The sequence below is a fragment of the Apteryx mantelli genome, chromosome 1 (assembly GCF_036417845.1).
Source record: "Apteryx mantelli isolate bAptMan1 chromosome 1, bAptMan1.hap1, whole genome shotgun sequence".
NCBI classification, from domain to species: Eukaryota; Metazoa; Chordata; class Aves; order Apterygiformes; family Apterygidae; genus Apteryx; species Apteryx mantelli.
The window spans coordinates 109,326,184-109,349,136 of NC_089978.1; the positions used below are offsets into that span (position 1 = coordinate 109,326,184).

A 22,953-nucleotide genomic window follows, 5' to 3' on the forward strand; every position below is an offset into this window, starting at 1 on the left:
TTCCTTTATGTATGTAGCTTGCACTGTAAGATCTGGAAAGACCTGATGTGTTGGTGGAGGTTAGGGGTGCTCCATAAAGTATTCTTCTAAATAGACATACTTTGTCATATAATATATTACAGTTCTTACTCTGCAGGTTTTTCAAATTTATACCATGGGACTGGTGTCAGCAAAACTACATACTAAAACCATTAACAAAAAATAGAAAGGAACTGTAGACAGAAATAGTTTCATCATATGTACACATGTACTAACTATTCCAAGCTTAAGTTTCCAAAGAAATTAAGGTCAGCTGTAAAGTTTTGGTCACGGAGTTACTTCAATTCAAATGCATTTTTCGGACAGCTGTAGTTTATCTTATTATGCTTTGCTATCATCTTCTTTTGACTGGATGATGTCATTAGCAACTTTGATTTCTATGGTTTCTGGATTTAAAGCTTCCTTTCCATTCTCCTCCTTTAGTGGCAGTTTCCTATCAGAAGAAAAGAGGAATCATGGTAGTTACAAAAAATAATACATAATTTAAGCCTACAACATATGTATTGTTCATAAAATACACTGTGTTTATAATAAAACATAATTTACTGAAAATAATATACAATTCTTTTACCAAGAGCACTGAGTTTTTTTGTTTTTAAAGAAATATATACAAACTCTTTCCATTTCTATTATGCCTGACAAAGCTAAATGGTGCACAATAAGCACATCATTGCTTCCCAAAATGCAGTTTCTTCAATAAGCCAAAAGAAACAACAGAGTAAAGACCTGACCCAAGCCAGTATTCAGGTACGTGTTCCTTAGGATACAGTGAAACACTTAACAGTTAAGTGCTTTGCTGCATATAAATTTTACTCTTTGCTATGTCTGTTCCTAAATGTAAATGCAGTTGTATATGAAAGAATAAGATCTTTCATTGGAGATTATGCCAAAACGTAGGTGAAGGAAAGAAGTTTTTATAGCAAAAGAAGGTTATAGAAATAATTTTCCTCCTTAGAAATTTCTAGAATTTATTTTAGATCATAAATTCTAGCTGTTTTAATGTCTTATAACTCTTTTAAGACTAACTTGGTGAAGCCTCCAAATGAACAGCACAATAAGAAGTTGGCCACTTACATTTCACCCTGCGATAAAAACTGTTCTTATCTGAATGGATGAAGATGAATTCAGATGGAATTTTAATTTCAGAAATGGTCTAAACATTCCTTTGGGTCTTCTAATCATTAATTCCAATGGCAAAAGAGTCCTCACTTTTACTTTAAAGGAAAGACAACACACTGATCTCATCAAAAAAGGTCTTGAAAATCATAGATTTCCTATTGCCAGTAGTTACCTGTCAAAAATATAGCTGTCAAAAATATGTATGGTTTATTCAGATGTTCTTCTAATAACATCACCTGGGCATAATAGCTGTTAATCCTGATTCTGGTTTGAGTTTGCTTTCTGTTTTTTAACTGGGGAATAGTATACATATGCCTTTTTCACTCCTAACAACTGTTAAATTTTTCAGAAAACTGTCACTATTATTGCTTCAATGTCCCAAAGAGTAATATACTGTTCAAAAATTGTCTGAAGAATCCCTTAGGAATGTCTTGTATAAACAGCGTTTAATAACAATCAATAAAACAAAGCAATACCCAAATTCCCGGTCTTAGGAAATTTTAGGCTGGCTGAAATGAACTAGGAAAGTTGCTGTTTATCTAGAGGTTAAACAATGAGCACAAATTATATCTGAAAAAAAACCCAAAGAGATGGCTAACTTGTTCTGTTACCATAAAATGTGTGGGATATATCAGCTGTCTGGCTTTGAACACAGAGGGAGTTCGCTAGTAATTGTTTCACATGACACAGCTAAAGGAAACAGAATTCAGCCCACACCATGATGCCTGAATGAATGGAAATAACAGAATCAACGGAAATCTAATTTTAAAAGAAGATTAAAAAAATGGTGCAAAGGAAGTATGGCTCCTGAGATACATTTTAGATAAATGCCTAATAGTGCAAAGCACTTAACCTGGTATTAAAAAAGACTTAATTTAATCGAATTTTATAAAAATGCAGAGCTCCACTAAGAGAGGCATCCAACAGATGCAGCAGTTAGTGCAGAAGAGCACAAGAAGGGTTCCTTGTATCCATTCAAAGGAGCATACACGTTCTCAGTTATGGTGTGACATGACACAGAGCATGTTCCCCTGTAGCTGTTGAAGTCACTCTCCCTGCCATATTGGAGGCTTTGATCCAGACAGACCATCTGGTGGAGGATGCAGCTCTGCAAGTCTCAGACTGCAGGAGGGCCTGGGGCCTCTCCGTGAGGCACGGGCTGACAGTCACCTTTCCTGCAGAAGGTGTGCTGTTGCTGATCAGTTGTGTTGCCAGGTCAAGGAGTTATGGGAAGAAGTCAGCAGGCTGTGTAGCATCAGAGAGGATGAGTGAGAGATAGACAGGATCTTCTCAGAGACCCTGCAGCTTCAAGACCCCCAACCCCCAACGGCAGTGGAGATGCAGGTGGAGTCTGTGCCTTGCGGGATAGTAAGTGGTAACTCCGACGAAGGTGAAGACTGGAAGCTAGTGTCTTCTCATACAAGGAGGAAGGCTCCTGCTCCTCCTGAAGGCCTGCAGCTACTGAACAGGTTCACTGCCCTTCAAGCTGAGGAGTTTTGGGTGTGCTTTTGAGTGAAGCAACTGGGCAGATGGATCCTGAGCCATGTAGGAGCACCCGGAGGAAGCAGTGAATGATAGCAGCGGGTGACTCCCTGCTGCAGGGGACAGAGGCACCATCTGCCGACCTGACCTCTTCTAATAGAGAGGTTTGCTGCTTGCTGGGGGCTTGGATCTGGGATGTTGTGGAGAGACTGCCAAAACTTGTCCGTTCTTCTGACTATTACCCACTGCTGCTCTTCCACATGGGCGCCAGCGATACTGTCAAGGGCAACTTGGAAGGTATCAAACGTGACTACAGAGCTCTGGGGGAAGATGTCAGAGGCGTTGGGGGGGGGAGGGAGGAGCAGGCAGATGATTTTCTCCTCGATCCTACCAGCAAGGGAGAAGGATGTGAGGAGGACTGGATGGATACTGCAAGCAAACAACTGGCTGCACAGCTAGTGTCAGCAACAGGGTTTTGGTTTCTATGACCATGGGACCCTGTTTGAAGATCAACAATTGATTGGGAGAGATGGGACCTACCTCACTAAACAAGACACATGCATCTTAGCCAACAGGTTGGCCAACCTGGTAAGGAGGGCTTTAAACTAGGAAAGATAGGGGAAGGGGAGAGTTATCGAGACCATGTAGTGAGCAAAACAGGGCTCAAGTGGGGATACCTCCATCAGTTGCATGCAACTAAGGAAGTACTTACAAGACTACACTATGGGGAAACCTCTTGCAGCCCTCCTGGGAAATCAGCACGCTTGGATACCTCTCTGAAGTGCCTGTACATAAACGCATGCAGCATGGGAAATAAACAGGAGAAATTAGAGATTTGTGTGCAGTCCCAGGGCTATGATCTCACTGCGATTGCCACTGGATCAAGTCCAATGGAGAGCTGCTAAGACAATGAAGGGACTGGAGGATCTCTCATATGAGGAAAGGCTGAGAGAGCTGGGACTGTTCAGCCTGGAGAAGAGCAGATTGAGGAGGGATCTTATCAATGTGTATAAGTGAAGGGAGGGTGTAAAGAGGATGGGGGCAGACTCTTTTCAGTGGTGCCCAGTGACAGGATGAAAGGCAATGGGCACAAACTGAAACACAGGACGTTCCATCTGAATATAAGGAAAAACAACTTTACTGTGAGGGTGACTGAGCACTGGCACAGGTTGCCCGGAGAGGTTGTGGAGTCTCCATCCTTGGAGATATTCAAAAGCTGCCTGGATAGGGTCCTAGGCAATGTGCTCTAGGTGAGCCTGCTTGAGCAGGGAGGTTGGACTAGATGATCTCCAGGTCCCTTCCAACCTCAACCACTTTGTGATTCTGTGATTCAATGAATTTCTGAACAGAGGTGGCTGAAAGGGAAGGAAATATTTAACCAAAGTAATAATTGGGCAACTGATAGAATATATTGTACAGAAACATAAAGAAATTGCTTTTGGAGAAATAGATTAGGAACATGTCACAAATAATTTCAATTATTTGAAACAGAAAGATTTGCTAGAACCCTTCAATGTAGGATAAGGATACTAGATATTACTAAAATCTGCGATATTCTGCTGATAGTACCCATACAAAACTTTCTGTAGAATATTTGCTTCTCTACTGAATGACAGTATTATAGCAATATGGCTCCCAGCCAATTTGATACTGAAGTTGACCCAGTTTCATTAAAACCAAGAAAAACTCAACCAACCCTAGAACACAATAATATCAGACAATATTAGGAATGCAATTATAATACCACATTGCATGTGGCATCTTAATCACATTACAGAAATATAAAAATGCACAATTTAACAAATTGATTTCCTGCCACTATTATAAAAAGGTAAAAGTGCTTTGTGCTGATCTGCTGCCACAAATGGATCCCTGGCTTTAAAAAGATTCATCTGAGTGAAGGTAAAATGTAGTTTAAGGAATAATATGCTTGGTAATATAATGAAAAGACTCCATTATTATAAGACTATGTCATCTCATCATTAATTATTTTACAGAAATGCTTAAATTGCATTTAAAATTCTGAGTGTTAATTGGTATTATTCAAAATAACACAATGCCTGCATTTATTTTGTCCAATTGCAAAAATATGCAAGAAAGGCTGCCTGAAAGTTAGGCACAAAGACTAAGCTAGGCTAATTCTGCAGTCAAGGAAGAGACAGGCATCTCACAGACATAAGGTATCTTCTCCTGAAATAAATTCTCTCAGGTACATGGGATGTGCCTCTGGCTGTGCTGATTTCACCTAACTTAGACTAAAGGCTTACCTTGCATACCTTTACAACAGCCAAAATTAGGCAGAATGAATCTCACCTTATATGAACACTGACTGCCTGGAATATCCTTGAAACTCTTTCCTCCTACAAGCTAAGCTCTTCCCTCCCAGATCCCTGCCGGTCATCATTGCTTTGCTCAGTGTATGCCTTTCTGGTTGATAGCACCTGTTGTTGATAATGTGTTTGTGTGTTGTTATTCCTGCTGAGCGACTTAGTTCTACCCCGTTGCTTCCTTCTTTTCTCTAGTGGCATCTCACCCATATTTTGTATTGCTTCTCTGCTTCATTTGTAATGACTCCTGAGTGAGCAAAGGTCGTTCTATGTCCCTTCAGTGTTCATGTCTCTTCACATATCCTGATTGCATGAGGCTTTTCTGTATTCATCTTTGGTTTCATCAGTGACACTATCCTGAATCTGTAGCTAACCCGTCTGATCTTGGTCCAGCTGTACCTTGGACTGCTGCCTTTTGCCACAGGTTGTGGGAGAAGAAATTGCCAAGAAGGAAAGAGTCATCACTATTAATATCTTTTAGCAGCCTGTTGTTCCAGGGATACAATACCCATCAAACTCCTTATCAACTGTTCCTATGATTTAGGTATTTTTCCTGGCACCAGTGACTCATTCTTTTTTCCCCCAATAAGATAGTAAAACATTCTTGATCTTAATTTTCTCATGTTTAATTCCTCCCAGCTGTTCTAAAGACTGGGACAGGCAGGAAGAGCTGAACTTAATTTTTCCTTGTATTGCGCCCTATGTTGGATTAACTCATTTGTATTTGCAATATCTGGTACTGCAATTAGTCTTTAAGATATTAAACAACTTGGCCCTGGTGTCCTAGCAGCTAATGTATCCAAAGCCACTGGATTTTGTACAATGTTTTATCTTTATAAATATGGTCACATGGTTAATTCCATCTGCTGAGATTCAATTAACATTTTTTATAGTATACATCTGTACTAGTCAAAAGTAGTATTAGTTATGCTGTAACAAATATCAGAACATCAGAATTTTTCAAAGAAATTTTAAAAAGTGCTTCAACTGTTTACACTGAAAGTTGTTTGCAGCTGTATTCCTCTAATAAACTGCCTCTTTAGATAACTGTGGGTTCTCTACAGCGACCCTCACTATAAATCTAGGCATTTTTCAGAAGATTAAGTTTGCATATCAATGAACAAAAAATATTAAGAGCAGGTATATCACTATTCATTCAGCAAATCCCGTAATTGTTTTATTAACTCAAGTTTGAAGTCTTCAGGTACGTGTTCTTTAAAAAAAGTATATAGCATAATTTGCAGTTGGATCCCCCCAAAGTATTTTACTACAAATGTCAATAGCAGCCAGTAACACAAACTTTTTTTCTTATTAAGGGTTTTGACATTTGCAGTTCCAGGTGATGACGAGGATGGCAATTTTGTTGTATTTTCAGAAAGAGGAGAAGACTGTTCTATAAGAACTTTCTTTCCTTTTTAAAACACAACTGTAATTCCACCAAATAATCAACAGGAGAGTTTCTATCTTTACCTTATTTACTACAGAAGTGTCTTTGTGGCCCTAACAGCTATAAAGTCTCATTAAGCAGGAAATTTTCACAAAGCATGAAAAGCTTTGGGCTCAAACCAAAGCCAACTCAGAGTTTTCTTTAATAATTTCAAATCAATTAACTGTTGAGACTCAGGAATTAATCTCTTGAGCAATCAATTCATGTTCTTTAACACCCCACTAGGTGGGCTCTCAATAGAAGGAATAGTACTGTCATCACCTTTGTTGAAATATTAGTTTCTCTCTGAACTATGTTTTCAGAAGAAGAAAAAACGCACATCGGAAACTCTCATTGTGATAGCAATGCAGTCACGAGTTTAGTAAAATACCAGGCTTGCTTGTGACTTATCACCAATTGTGCTATATCCTCTACACCCTTTTGGAAAAATGCTATTCAAAGTATGAATACTAACAATTCAATCCAGTTTAATTTGTTCCAGGGGCTGCAATAGTACAGTTCAGGAGAGGATCTGACCATCAGCATTCGTCTCCTTAGAGCCAGAGGCTGGGGCCCTAGTAACTCACAAGGCAACTGGAGCCTGGGAGCTCCACATGAAAACTACTACGGTTTCTGCACCGAGAACACCTTGCAGAGATAGGAAGGGGAAACGAGAAAAGAAACAACTTACAGAAGCAGCTGGCCTTCAGCACTATTAATCCAATTTTACCACATGGCTTTAAATAAGCAGCCAAGCACTAAGTTACATGAATGAAAGCAGCAAGGGATAACCCTGTGAGGGGCTGGATTTCTGGAGCACTGAGCTCCATAACAGGGGGTGACGCAATCTATGGCCATTCCTGAGAGTCAGGAGGTTATAACCACAGAGCAGTTAACAACTGCTGGGTAGGCCTCTGGGGAAGTGGTAAAGATTAGCTGCATCTGACTAAAAAACTGCCATGCTCTTGCTCAGTTGCCGTTGGAGGGTTAGGGGAGTGGAGGTCTGGGGGCACTGCGGCTGCAGAGCCTCTTGCAGTGGCCAGCAGGGCTGTGAGCTGCCTGTGTCAGCCAGCTGCGGTCTCCCGCAAGATGTAGAGGTTAATCTGGGTGGGCAGAGAGCCAGGTGGGCCCGGGGTACCATAATTCAGAATGATCATTATAAAACATCACACTGGTAAACTGCATTGCTGCAGCATATCATTCCCACGCCAGTGTTATTTATAGCTCTCCCTTCCCCAGACAGGAAAGTCTTCAGAGCCAGAAGTTTTTGTAAACTCTGAGAAATTTTGGGCTACTTACTCTGGTTCTGTGAGTGGAGTTGTTTCATTTGGCTCATTTACTGGACTCCCATCTTCATGATTGGTAATTCTTTCATCCTCTGTTCTCATTTCCACTATTGGTTCTTTTGATCCATCTTTCCTAAAAATTATTAAAAGAATCTTAATCTCTAGCATTACATTAACTGCATACACTGCACCTTGCTAATTACCAAGGTGCTTTCTTTCAAAAGTTGTCAAAAAAAAAGCAGAACTAATTATCAGTGATTAACACCACTAAGTCACATTTAACACAATGAGTTCTCAGCTCCTTGAAGTCTTCAAAGTATCCAGCATCCATGGCTACTTACCTATTCCATAAAAATCATGGTTTTGCATCTCAAAAGATCATTTTGTTTATGACTAAATAATAAGAGGATAGCCTCTTGATAGAAATAGATTTATACTTTGCTAAACTAGTATAGTAAAGAGCAAACTAGGTTAATTGATCCTCATTTATGCCTGAATTTTTCTGGTGGTGAAAAGAGCCTTTATGTTAGTATAGATGTTGTATATTTTGTTCTCCTCCTCAGTTGTCAGAATATGGTAAAAAGCCCTTGTGCAATAAGGAGCTAGCCCATTCTATTCAAATTGATAGAAGAAAATCTTTCTTTTTTATGTCGCAATTCCCCCATTTTAGGAAAAAATGTTATTTTCACACACTTAAAGCACTATATGACCTTTGGGCCAGTGGGCCAGGCCAATGGACTGTAAGGAAGATGGAGCACAGTCTTGTCATTATGCTTTTGTTCGGCGTTCAGGATATCAGGCCCTGATACAAAAGTACTGTTTGCTTCTACAGCAATATTAACAATATTACTATTAATTAATAACTAACATATATTTTTTATGCTCAAAAGACAGATCAAAGGATATCCAAAATATATCTGATATTTGCAAAGTAAAACCTCTTGCCACTTAAATATTTCCTTCCTTTTCCCAAAATCACATCAGGAATTGTATCCTGGAACTTTATCAGCTACAGTCTGAAAACACAGGATAACCAGACTAACAATCTCTTTTATATTTAACAGACTTTTCCAGACCTTTGACATTCCAAAGAGCAGTCAGATTGGTATGCGCCATAGCGAAGATCTAGTCAAACCTTTGTCTAATTCATATCTTATATTTTTAAACTGTTCCTGAGAGGATAATCCTTAAGCAGTCTGTTACAACTGCAAAAATCTGTCTATTCAAAAAGTACCTGGAAAACCCTACCATCCTCTGGTAGGTATCGTCTAGCAAAATCTTTACAAAATAATGATAGTGTAGCACAAATAAATTTATAGTCAATAAGTTGATTAGGGAAAGATTAATGGGTAAAAACCTAACAGATTTTGGTTATTTTTAAAAAATCTACCTGATTTGTGTTTATTTATCTGTGAAAACAAAATTCCACTTTCACATATATAAATGAATACAATACTCATTTCTGTAGAAGGTGCACATAAATGAAGCATTTGATATACTAGTTAGGAGTTAGTTGTTTGATAACATTGCCATATAATTATAATTCGGAATCATGACTACCTCATATTGGTGAAAAGATTATGGATCATAATAAGACTGGTGAAGGGAATTATAAATTCTACTTTATTTAGTCTGTACATCTGCAATCTTGTCTATAAACACATATTATTACATATCCAAAAGCCTAAGACTGATATTATTAGCAAACAGCATTTACACAGAATGAACAATTGATTGTAGAGAAAATACAAACTGTGTAACAACTAAAAGTTCCACAGAGGGAAACTTATTTGTAGGAATCACATTAAGCCACTTCTGTGCCAGAAATGTGCTGTATGTATTTTACATGCATTATAGCATCTGCAATACTACACATGGTACATAAATAATGACTATGTTTTTCCTACTAATCAAATGTAACAATTAAACTCTCAAAAAAAGAGAGTGTGAACTGACACATACAAAAGAGGGAAATGTCAGTGTCATCTAGGGAATGGCAGTTGGCATGACACAAATTTAAATTTTGACTGTTTAAGATTGTTTCGAAATTTTAGCCTGACATCCCCGCTATTTTTATTTAGGCAGAGAATAAGCTAAAATAAGAACAGTCCCAGAATATATGACTCACAGAAGACCACCTCAACAAGGAAAGAAATATAATTAAAGATACTCATTTCTGCAAAAGAAGTGCCCTAGAGAGATTAATGTTAAATGACCAGCTTCGTGCTTCTCCGGGACAGCACAGGATGGCATTTGTGTATTAGATGTTGATAGCAATGTATAAATTGCTGACAAGTGGCATTTGTGACTTTAGTTCCCTAAGGTCTTCCCATTCAGAAGAGTCTGTACACCACCAATTCGTACTTAGTTACTTCCTGAATGCGAAATTAAAGCGTAAGCTTAAAAGTGCTCTGTTCAGTAGGAAAGGACAGCTGAATTGGAGCCAGAAGCTTCAAATGCTGATTCTACTCAACAGGACACGCTTCTTTAACATGATAGAGAAACTGGTGTGATTCTTCCTCTTACTGTAAGCTGTGAATAATTACAAAACAGTTATTTTACGGCATAACTTCTTTTATTCAGAAGCATTATTTGATGTAAATATTGTGTGCCTGCTTATGATTGCTTTTGTTCTACGGAGCTATTTCAAAAAGGGTTCTTGAGAACCCAACCAGGAAATGTAATAAAGTGACCTAAGGAAGACACAGTCTTTCAAACACACCAGCGAAAACTAAAACCAAACAGAGAGTCTTGCATCTCTGCTAGAGGCACCAAAGAAGCCTGACACAGCTGCAAACAACGTGGTCTGCAAACTGCTCTCCGCTACAAACAGCCAGGGAAGGACGGCACCTGGGAAGCTGCAGCAGAATGAAGCGCAGGCCTGACTACACAGAGCACTACAGCACCCAGGAACAGGACCAGTAAATGTTATTTAAGCCATGGAAAGACAGCATTCTCATTAATATGGCAGCATATGTATAAGAAGTATTTTAGATGAGGATAATGAGGAAGTGAAGCTGCCATATTTAGTAAAAACTGTTTAAAATGAGGGAACAGATGCAATCCTCTCTCCCTGTTACCTTTTGAAAACCCTGTAAACATTTGTTCTTTAAAACACTATTATTTTATGCAGTCAGTACTGGAACTGTTTTGCCACAGATCTCACTATCTTCTGTTACCATTTAAGGCAACATACTTGCCCATAAATGAACAGTTCATTCCCATTTCTCTGATGAAGTAGCCACTACACAAGGGTATTTGTTAGAATCATGGCTGTTCCTTCCCACTGATTTTTGCAATCATTAACTGTTGCTATGAAGAATAATCACACTCACCAGCAATTTCAGCTATGTGCTTCTGTGCACTTCTATTTTTAAAAGTCAGCAATACTTGTAATTCCAAAACTTCATGGGTAAGAGACAAGATTTTTCAGCAATAGCTGTATTTAAGAAGACAAGCTCTTTCACAGATTTTCCACAAAACCTACTGTGCTTTGCTCCCAAATTTACTGGCACTGCCACAATCATATGTTGAGTTTGGGCGTTAGCAGCTCAAAGACAGATTGATATAAATGGAGTTAAAATGCTCTGTCACCCCTTTCTCATGGACCGAAAATGTTCCTGTATCTGTTACTGAAATATGATTGATTTTACTTTTTATCAGAGTAGCCCAAGTTGCACAAACAGAGCATCTTAAAGTGAATTATGGTGGATGCTTTTCTTTTTTCTTTTCTTCTCCTCTCTTTCTTTTAAGGCAACATTCACCCACCCACCCATACACCCCCCCACCCCCACCACACTTCTATACATTTCAGGGGAACTCTGAATTACTCTTCCAAGTAGCAGAAGTAGTTTATGAAGCATTCCCTTTGCCACACTGCAAAATTGCCATGAAGTTAATACAAGCTGGACGACCAAGTTTTTCTTTCAATGATGTTTCCAAAATACATGATTAATACTCACAAGTAAGCAGCCTTTCCTTCTTCCAGTTCTTTACTTTTTCCACTTGAACCACTCTTTTTCCCACAAATCCTCCTGGTGATGCACATTAGCAATCCGCATTGTCGTACAAAGAAGCAGCTAACATCAGTCACAACAAGGATTAACAAAAGTGCTGCCACTCCAAGGCCAATGATAGCACCGAGTCCAAGACCATTAAAAAGAGTGTCTTGAAGGAAAGAAAATTAGAATTCTTTAATAAAATTCATGCCAAAGAATATATTTTCTAAAGCTTTTAAGGAAACCATAGACCAGGATGTTAAAGGATGTTTACTAATGAACCATTCAGAAATAAATGGAAATAAACAGTTTTGAGCATTAAGCATGTATACAACCTGATTAAAAAGGAACAAAAGCCATTTTTTCCATTTAATATTTTCCCACTGTCAAAATTCTAATATGTTCACAGAGCAAAAGTGACATGGTTTAATAGTTACATAATAACATCATATCTCAATATTCCAAGAATAAGAGAAATCAGTATGCAGCCTAAGAAACAAATTTTAAAAGTTCATCATAATAATAGTCAATATAAATTGTCATTTTCTGAGTTTCAAATTTAATTAATTAGACATGGTGCTAAGCAGAATTACTGAAAGGTTGAAGAGAGTGCTAAAAACTGTATTTATTCTTGTAAGGGTCATTTTTTGAATTAAAGTAGAATCAAAAAGTCTTCAAAGAAGTTAATTTGAGCTAATAGTCTGCAAACAGTTGTACGCACTTAGCCTTAGAAAAATTAGTATGAGGAAAATTATGCATATTCTTAAATGATTATAGGGTCAGAACCTCATTTTTTACAGTGTTGTAACTTGAAAATACATTCATATACTTAAAAAATAAATGTATTTTGCATCTGATCTTCCTGGCTGCCTTTGTATTATAAAAGCTGATGCTTAACTAATTTTACTTCAGTATAAATATCAGAAAAATATGTTTAATGACTTAATTGTAATTGTAATGACTTAAATGTAATTGACTCATTTGACATTCTATAATATACCATGGTGTTACAGACTGTTTCGAATATTGGGATTCTGAGAAGAACAGAAACTAATGTGTTTGTAAACTCAAATTACCCTTCTAAAGGAGAAGATTTGCATCTGATCAATGGACTAGGAAAAAAAAAATACCACCTCAATAACAGTTCCTGAAACCAGCTAGCTTAAGAAAGTATCATTGTAGTTCATGACAGGGTCCTTAAAAAAATGGCCAATGGCAATTGTCTAGTGTGATGCTATGGCGCAAATAAATGCCACAAAGGAGTAAAACATTGCACATCAGTATTATTTGCTTAGTGTTATCATGCCTTGGCATGATGTACTAGTCAGCAATGCAGTGGTACACTTCCATTTGCAACTCTATGCCTGTTGCCAAAATAAGAGCAAGATTTTTCCTATAGCAGATTATTTGGGTTCGGTTATAACAAAGAGCAAAACATAATATAATATGGTAAATTTTTTAATGGGGTTACTACTATCATCTTCCTCTTTTTTCTCTTCCTTCTGTCTCCATGATAAATTGTGGGCTGTTTTGAGTTTAAGAATACTGTTTAAGCTTTAATTTTTTTGCTTATTTTCAAAGCAAATATGATGTCTTTACCCTTTCAAATGTAATTTGAAAATGATTTTTCTACACTTTCTATGTTTTCTAAATCATAACATATTAAAAGAAATTTGGGCTTTGTTAGTCTATTTTATAGAACTCTCAAAATTGTAAAAACTTTTCTCAAAGGATGTGAATCTTTTACCTCTTATGCAATCAAGTTCATTCTATATTGTATGGGGTTTTTTATTATAGCACTGTTCTTTAGAATTTTATTATGCAATAAGCCAGAGTTCAGTGTGTGTATACTTGGATGGATGGGTAAATGGAGAGATGGATGGATGGATGGATGTAAAGATAGATAAATATATGCAATTATATATAGATATGAATAATACACAGAAAGCATTTCTGTCTCACTGGAATATTGTGATGTGGAGCAATTCAGTGACAGAAACAACTACGCAATATTTTCACTGGCAAGTGAAGGAAATAAATAAATAATAAATATATTACTTTGAAGTTATTTCCTTTCCTCAAAAAAGACTTAAAAATTATATAAATAACTAAAGTAATGGCACAGCAATGAGCCCCATCAGCAATGAAGCTGACATTTCACATGAATTCATTTTCTTTTTTTTAACATCAACAAACATTAACATCTTTCAAATCTATAGTTTCTGAGAGATTTGGGGTTGGTTTTGCTGTTGTATTCTTAGGGAGGTTTTTTTTTTTTTTTTTTTCAATGCAGTGTTACCAGGTCTTTTCCATGAGAAGATAACATTGATGTAGACAGCATTTCTGTCTCACTGGAACACTGTGATGCAGCAAGCTTCCCACCCAGGAGCGATTCAGTGACAGAAACGGCTACGCTATATTTTCTCTGGCAAGTGAAGGAAATGTTTATAGTAATACTATTGCTTCTTTGTATGAAGATATTTGTATTCATTTGTCATAGCTGTGGATAAGACTTGTTTTTTCAGTTTTAATCTTTTTGGTATTGGTGAGACATTTGAGACCTAAGTATTTGATTGTTATGTAGTTTTGTCTTTCTTTATGATGGATACATTTCCTTTTTATTCCATCCTGCCTGTCTCAAGTCAGATTATGTATAAAAGGATTACACTATTTTAAATAATATTAATAGGCTTGGCAGGAATGCAAATCTAGAGTACTGGGAGGACATATTTTGCAAGACTAGTATTTTGCAAACTAATGTCTGCAACTATTAAAAATAGTAAGGTTTTGAATGGAATACATACTCATCTCCATTAAATATAACAAACATTATGCATTTCTAAGGTTGAAAGAAGCCATAAGATCACTCCACGGATGTAATCACTTCTTTGGACAGTCATAGCTTGTAGTAGCAAGAAGCTGTAGCAAAAGCTCAGTGACCTTCTGCCTGGCCAGAGCTGTTTTGTTCTGCTACATCTTTACTTGTACGTACTTGGCACAGCTGGGCCTCAGTCAGAAATGGCACTACCAGACACTAACCATAGTATCTACTTAGCTATAACTGTAATATGTAATGAAACGTACTGTGTACTATGAGACATTACTCATGTAGTAGATGCTTAGAGCAGTATAACTTTGTTGACCACAACCCAAGTTTTTGTTTTTAGATGAAAAGTCAGTTCATCCTGTCCTCACCTGCTAGGCCTTTAATGGTAAAACATAATGAAATGGTTGTCTGAAAGTGACCAGTTTTATCTCTGGTTTTATTATATCATCATTCTAAGTTTTGAACACCAAGGTCAGCAACTTTTCATGTACCCTTCAATCCAAATTATCCAGTATTCATTTAAATATTCTTCAGAAACACTGAAGAAAATCTCTGTTCAACATATTACATCAGATATTTTTATTAACACAGTTTTGGAAGAAATTGGTCATGGAAATCAGTAAATTTGCACATTATTGTGAAAACAAACTTTGAAGAACTCTTACGATTTTCTTCTGCAGCAATGTTAGTGCCTTACATTAAGACTGTATCAGCTTTCATTTTTGTTAAATAAAATCCACTGAGAGCTTAGGTTGTGGGAGCCATGCAAGGTCAGGACCCTAGAATGAATGTACTCTACTCAACAGTTTCATAAAGAATAAAAAAGAGTTTATTTTCCTTCTTCAAAAAAATTCTAAGATATTATTATTGATATTGTTAACAGTATTATTATATTTACTATAATACCTTATGAAAACATATTAGTGGAGTTAATATTGGTATTAAGACTGGTATGGTGAGTTCAACGGTCTCCCGTCCCAGGAAAAAACACTGCATCTACACTACAACTGCATCTACACTACAAGCTTAATAATTGGGAAATAATTAGCTGTGATTAAATTGTGTGAAGACATCACTGCCAGTCTCTGGCCCTTCTGATATTTTTCTCTTAGAACATTTATCATCTTAATGGGAAAACTTTGACTTTTTGATAGTTTTGAGCAGACCCTCGGTGGGTTTACACGTGAAAGGGATTTATATAAGGAAAGAACAACCTCAGTTACTTTAGAAATGGACCCCTCCAAATTGTCTGGACATCTACTTGCACAGAGCCTGTGGCTTTCATCTATCCATATGCGAGTTTTGTAAGGGATATAGAAGGCTATTCCTCACCTTCTCTTCCAATGGCCAGGGAGGGACCAGTCTGGAGCAACAAAAGGTATATATCTAGTTGGTGCCAAATCACCAGAAATAGCATTAATATTCATAATAATAAGAAAACCCTGCAGAATTTATAAATCTCAAGGAATATCCTATAACCTTTCACTGAACACCGAGCTGTGGAAGCTTGTGGAAACAAGTAACTGAATTAATTAGGTATGATATCCAAGGTATTTTCTTTGACCGATTTTACATGTATACTTATACATTGTTTTAGAACTTTTTTTCATATTCCTTCATTTATTTATTATATTTCCTTTTCACTTTACTTGGGCCTCTTCTGTTTTTGCCTTGCCTCGGTCCTGGTTTTCTGATTCATTTTCCTTTTTCTAGTCATTTAATCTCAACTTTTCTTCCACCTATTTCAGCAGCTTTGTGAAGCTACTTCTGTCTTTGACTTTATAATACATCTTTTCCTTTTGGAACCCTCCATTCGTTCATAGATTTCTGTTTTACAACCTTGGGGAAGTCTGCCTTTTTACTATTTCTGATACCTTTCCTAAAATTACATCCACATTTCTCTCCCTTATCTCACACACCTTGAAGAGTAAGAAGAACACTGACAAATCCTGTGGTTGGGCATGGACTATGACCATCCTTTCTCTTTGTGGAGATGAGCAGAAATTGGATTGTTCTATATTAAAAGAGTATCCTGTGTTATGGTTTATTTTTAATATTAATGAAGCTATATTAATTTCAAAAAAAAAATTTTAAGTTCACCTTTGGCTTGTTTCTGTTCTTGTTTAAATTACTGGGACTTTGTACCAATCTATCTCTGCTCCTGCAAAAGTCAGTTGTAATATAGTTATAGCAATGCCAACTACTGTAAAAGTAGATTTAGACCTATCTCGACTGCTTTCAAAAATCATATCCTAATGTATTTATGGTATCACAATAACGTGAAATCTTGCATGATGTCTTATGACATCAACAGAAATATAAACTTATTGACTAGATGAAATATTAGTCATATTGTATATAGCTTTTAAACCAACTTTGAAAAACAATTTTGTTATCAAAAAGTTTTGCCTTTAATTAAATTGGGATTAGCTTTACTGCGACAATTCTTGTCACAAACACATTATAAGCAGCACTGATTTTAAATGGATTTTTTACAGTGTTCTATTATGTACCAAATGCACTCAAAATATTAGTTTCATTTTGTGCTGTACCACAATAATGTATTTATACATTATGTGCCTTCTTTTTCTAGTTGAAAACACACTTAATTTACATGATATAAATTCAAATTTAATTTGAGTGAATCAGATTGTAACATTTTTCTAGAAAGGTTTATTGTATACCTGTCTTAGTAATCTAATCCTAGTTGTACCTTTTAAAACACTGATGGAAAAAAATGTGTAGCTTCCATAGTTCTGAATGAGTTTTAATTATAATTTGTCAAATATATGCTAGATTTAAAATAATATGCTTTTTATTATATAAAATGTGACATAAAGAATATAATACAACTTGTCATGATAACGAAAGAAACTGCCAACTTAAAAAAAATCACTTTGTTCATCCACTCCTTCAAATATGTGGTTACCAATGCACAGTACTTCAGGAAATAAAATTACAAAACTTTCAGAACAGTAATAAAAAAATGAAACAAGTTTCTATAAATGTCATGGAAAATTTTGGCAATTTTCAAGCTCTTATTTATTCAATTAGTTGTATTTCTAATTTTTAATAACATACTTGAACATTTTTGCACAACTCATTCTTCAAATAATGGCAAAGAACAATGAAGAACTTTGGCAAGTAATTCAGAACTTCCCAGTAAAGAGAAACAACTGGAAAGATGCAAGTTTGTGAACCCTCAAATGTAAATTCTGCATGAATTTTTTTAAGCAGTTTAGATCAGACACTCTAAAGGGATTCAGGTCTAAAGAGCTTCTGAAGAGACCCACCATCAAAATGTACACAGAGTGTACAGGTACACTTTGTATAGAGAAAATTAAAGCTATTGCTTCTGCACAAAGATACAGGAACTTTACAGGCAAAATTCATATATTCAGATTGATGTTACATGAATGTAGATCCTTTGATGTGACAGAATTTGCTGGTATGCTTGCAGAATCCTGGTGTATAGATTCAATTGCTTGCGAAATAAAATAATAATTGCAAGGGGTATATGAAGTTCTATTGAAAATCCCACCTCAGTTCCTTTTTGTGTTTCTTCCCTTCCTCTCCTCCTTAGCAGGCATGGATCAAAGAATGACAGATGATTCTACATAGCCCTTAACCTTTTCCAGTTATTTACATTTGTAAGGAAAAAAGCAATGATGCAAAACACTTCCCTATGCTCATGGGGTAGCATCTGACACCTATATTTGAATGGGTGTGAATGACTGTGCAGCAGTATCATGCTTTGAGTAGTTTCCTTCCTTTCACATAGCTCTGAAGCTGAAGTAGGAACTACTACTCTAGAGTTTAGCAGTTGAAAACTGTGAGCTAGAGAAGGAATTTGAAAATGCTGCATTGGATGGTGGCAGAATAAAGAATCATCTTGTTTATCATCTTCTTCAACTGCCCTTTTGTACTCTTGTACAGGCTGTCCAACTATGATGGTCATGGCTGCACTGACTATGACTATCATCTTTGATGGTACACCTGATCTGGAATCCTGCTTTGAATCAAAGGCTTCCAAGATTTATATACTTATTCAAAACCTCTACAAGCAATAAAATACATACATCTTAAAAATAGTATCTATTGATGAGCACCCAAACAATCATAATACAGTACCGAAAAGTTAAACAGTTGTATAAAATTTTTCTACCATTGAAAACTATAAGGGTGGAAAGCCAAGACTACTGTCAGAATGAGCACCACCAACCTAAAAACCTGTAGAGAGAGAGAGAGAGAGAAAAAAAAAGATATACATCCAAACAACATGCACAAGGATACATCACGAGAAAAGCAAAACCAGCAGGATTTACCAGAAATGCAATAGAATTCCACACAGGTAACATGGATGCATACTGTGGGTCTACCCCAGATATATAAGGGTATATAAACATTCCAAGGGGTGTGTGTGCTGTGGGCAGGTATTGCAAATATCAAGTGGCCTGTTCCTCATTTTAATCGTTGCAATTATTCTTTTTTTTCCAAGTGGTTTCAAGTACTTCCCTTTTTCTCTTTGGGGATGTAGGCACATTCAAATTTGTACATAGTAAGTGGAAATCATTGGCAGCAGCTAAAAAAGAGTCATTCCCCTTTAATTATGTCTGAGATCTGAGATTTAATTATGTCTGTATATTTCACTGCCTTTTAGTGCTTCTGTGCATTTTCTTATATAGACAATGGATATCTAAATGTCTAAACTATGGGACTCGCACTTCTTTGCTCACTGCCTGTCCAAGCATCAGCCTCCTTCGTTTTCCACCAGAAAGCGTCCACAAGAGCTTTAAAGGGAGCTGTTGTGTGCTCCAACTGCTTTGCTATGGGTGATCAGGATGCAAGGACTGTGAGACACACAGCAAATCTCAGGAGTTATATTTATTCATAACGGACTATATCTTTGGTAGCCTGTGAGGATAGCACATACTCAACTTTTATGGTGAAGCACCTAAACAAAACGGTATGATGACAGCAGACTATATTCTAAAAAGAGGAGGAACTAATTCTTAGCTTTGTACAAAAGCTGTCCACTACAAGCACTCCTGTCCCTTACTGAGATAAAAATCATGGGAGGCAAAAAGAAGCAAAGAAGCAAGGCCCTCCCGCTCCCAATCCCCCCCCCCCCCCAAAGATAAACAAGCGCCTATAATTTGGTTGACAGCCAGACTGCATGGACTGCTTAATAAAAGCAATGAAAACAACAAAACCTGGTTTTGAACCAGATAAGTGCCCAGCACCTACATGTCTCCCCTCAGATGAAATAAAAAAATTCAACAGAATTGCAGCATCAACTTTTAAACAATTACAATTGCTTGCACAAGCATTTATTGCAGCAACACATGCAAAAGAGACCAAGACAATAAGTAATGTTCTTTTTGATCCAGTTCCTTAGTACAAAAGATGATAACAAGACTAGAGTCAACATTAAATTTAATCCTTTTTTTTCTCCCTCAGTGATTTTTTCCTCTTTCTCTTAGAGCAGATACTGCTGAAAGTACAAGCACATGAGGATATGTGCCTTGTACTGCACAACTGAGTAACTTTATTCTGACAGATATGCTTTAGACACAGCTTTGAAAAAAAATGGGACAGCATTATTGAGCCTAGCTACCTAAAGTGAAAGCTCCCTCTACCTTTCTTTCTGTCCTTAAGTGACATATTTTCCATCTCTGATAAAACTAATAATCAGTTAGCTCATTACTAATGACTATGAACATGAGCCTGATCACAATGGAGTTACTTGCACCCGTTTTCACTGGCAGCAAGGGCAAACAAAGTACACACTGTACCGCCAGGCACCGATGCTGGGCAGGGCTGGCCACGCACCGGCCACAGGGCCTGCAGTGGAACAAAAATTAGCAATTTTAGAGATGTGTATGTTATGCTTTTCTGATACTTTTTTGAGCAGGAGAACTCTTCTTTACTGTTGCAAAGACAAGTTTTATGAAATGACTTTTGAGTTTACATTTTAAAGGAAGATTTTTTTTTTATAAAGAGCTTTTCTGCGTACTGAGTAAGGCTTGAGTTCTCATTTACGCTAATGGCCCTTTACAGCATTTTTCACACGCAGGTGTCTTATACAGGATGTAAATGAAACAGCCAAATAAAACAAATGTTGCAGTGTGAACGGGAACAGCGACTCAAGTGTCCCCTTCAAGAATGCCCTGTCCGTGTCCCATGAGGGAGGAGAAGGGAAAGGAAAGAAGGCTGTGTTAACTAGAAAATGTGTACTGGGTTATGAATTGAAAATATTCTTCAGAGTTGTGGTTTATTAATTATTTTAAAATTACTCTTGGCATCATCAAACTATCTCCAAGAAGCCTCAGAAAAATTTCTACGGTGATGAGGAGTTATCAGGTAGCTAGAGCCTCTTCTTTCATGAAGCAACTCAGCAACTAAAGGAAATATTTTTTTGCTACTGCCTGCTTCTATGGGAAGCCCCAGAGAAAACAGGATAAAAGTCCAGGCTCTTTCTGTGTAAGCATCATCCATATGAAGCCAAGGAAAAAAGCCAGGAGAAGCTGCTTCAGACTTAAGTCAGCTGATCAATACTGTACTTACTTTCCCCCATATTTTTGGGACAGAAAAAACAATGACAGAGGAGAGAAAAAAAAAGGCCCCCCAAAACAAAAAAGCCACACTTTACATCTGCTGAAAGCAATGCTTTTTGCTTTCTATCCTGGAAGCTAAAGGGGAGGGCAGAGACAGCCCAGACTTCCTGCACACCGAGGGAAAAAGGCTGTCCAATTCAGGCAGCTTGGCGGAGTTTGTGTCATCAGCTCTTTGCCCAAGCTGTTGGAATGCCTTGGGGAAATGACTAAGTTTCTGTGTCCCAGTTCCCTCAATTCAAATTGACAGCACATTTACTGAATGTCTCTTGGAGGAATTCATAAGAAACTGTGAAGATTAATTAAGATTGACATGGGTATTGAAAACATACAGTTGCATGTGTTTCGAATACTGTTATTATATAAAAGATAATATTATTTTTATTGTGTTAATTGGGGAATTCAAAATCATACTGTGTAACGCAGAGATCCAAGAGATTTTTGCATCTTTATACTGGCTGACAGCTGTAACCAGAGTAGCATAGTCAGGAGGCCTGAAAAAAGTTGAACCATGTTGTGTTTCTGTTTGGATTGATAAAACATTTCAGGCTTGACAGCACTTTCTTCTAGCTCTTTATGACAGAGGCAAATGCAAACACCAAAATTCTGAGCTCAGTAATACTACATGGAATAATACTTTAAATGTATAATTATTACATAGCATTAGCTATAAAAAAAGAAGTTTATTATTATGAGTGCTGCTAGTATATGGTGCATATTTTTACTTGAAATAGTTACATTGGTACAATTACAAGTGGCAACACAGTTGTATTTGGTATAGAGATGTAATGTACCAATATAGTTTTTCCTAATATAAAAACACCTGCTTCTTAGAATGTAACTGTTTCAAGAAGTCAGACTAAATCAGTAAGGATCAAGTGCCCAGCCTGTGTATTTATATAGACATTTCACATACTTGCTCTATTAGTGTAGTAGACGGGCCACCACCTAACATGATCCAAAATAAAAATTGGGGAATTAAAATTAATGATTTTGTTTTCCAAAAAGTTTATTCACTATCAGATAAAATGCTGGAGTTAACAGCTGAAACAAGAATATTGATACAAGGTTCAAAAATCTCTTCAGTTACATGATACATAATGCAGATAATACAAAGAATATACAAGGAAAACAGGGTTCATCAGTAATAAAGAAAAGACAGATAGAGATGCTTTAAGTCAATTTTCTTTATTACGAAAATGAAGACAGAGGTTGCATAAAATAAAATGAACTTTGAACAATAGATGAAAGACATGCACACAGTTACATACATTTCTTGACATCACATTTGGGAAGATGCTGAGGGACATTACATTAACACTATGCACACATTCTCCAGGGAGAAAGCTGTGAGGTGACAGGAAGTACTGCATGCTTGAAAGAAATCAGTGGAACAAAATGGCAGTGAAACATGAATGAGATGGATGAAAAAAGTTACTGTTTCATAAATTAAAATCTACTATTTTCAATCCAGAATTTTTTCTTGTTTTTAAAAACAGAAGCTTACAGAAACTGTAGGGCTTACAATAACGTTCACAGAGGCAGGGTTTTTTTTATACATTGTATATAACATTTTCAAATGTAATTGTACTGGAAACATACACCAAGTAAGCTTTACTTTGCTCATATTACAGCTCATTTAACACATATCATAATTAAAATTATATGAAAATAACAGGTTCACTGGAAGTTGCCTCTACAAAAATATTAGACATGTAAAATAAAGATTCAGAACTATTAATATGAATATCATACTATGTAATGTGATCATGATGACAAGAATAACTACTACAGTTTCTCAGGATTTTAAATTAATAAAAATGGGTATTCCTAAC

At 36.7% G+C, this 22,953-nt stretch overlaps 1 protein-coding gene across 1 annotated transcript in view; it reads right to left on the reverse strand.

The window, feature by feature from the left end:
• Window positions 1-360: 360 nt before the first annotated feature.
• The window catches only part of NCAM2 (neural cell adhesion molecule 2), a 168,681-nt gene continuing 146,088 nt past the window's right edge, over window positions 361-22,953 (reverse strand). The window contains exons 16-18 of the mRNA XM_067290097.1: window positions 11,642-11,846; window positions 7,693-7,812; window positions 361-472 (exon numbers count right to left, since the gene is read on the reverse strand). Coding sequence (XP_067146198.1) covers window positions 361-472; window positions 7,693-7,812; window positions 11,642-11,846 — 437 coding nt within the window. The remainder of the gene's footprint in view (window positions 473-7,692; window positions 7,813-11,641; window positions 11,847-22,953) is intronic.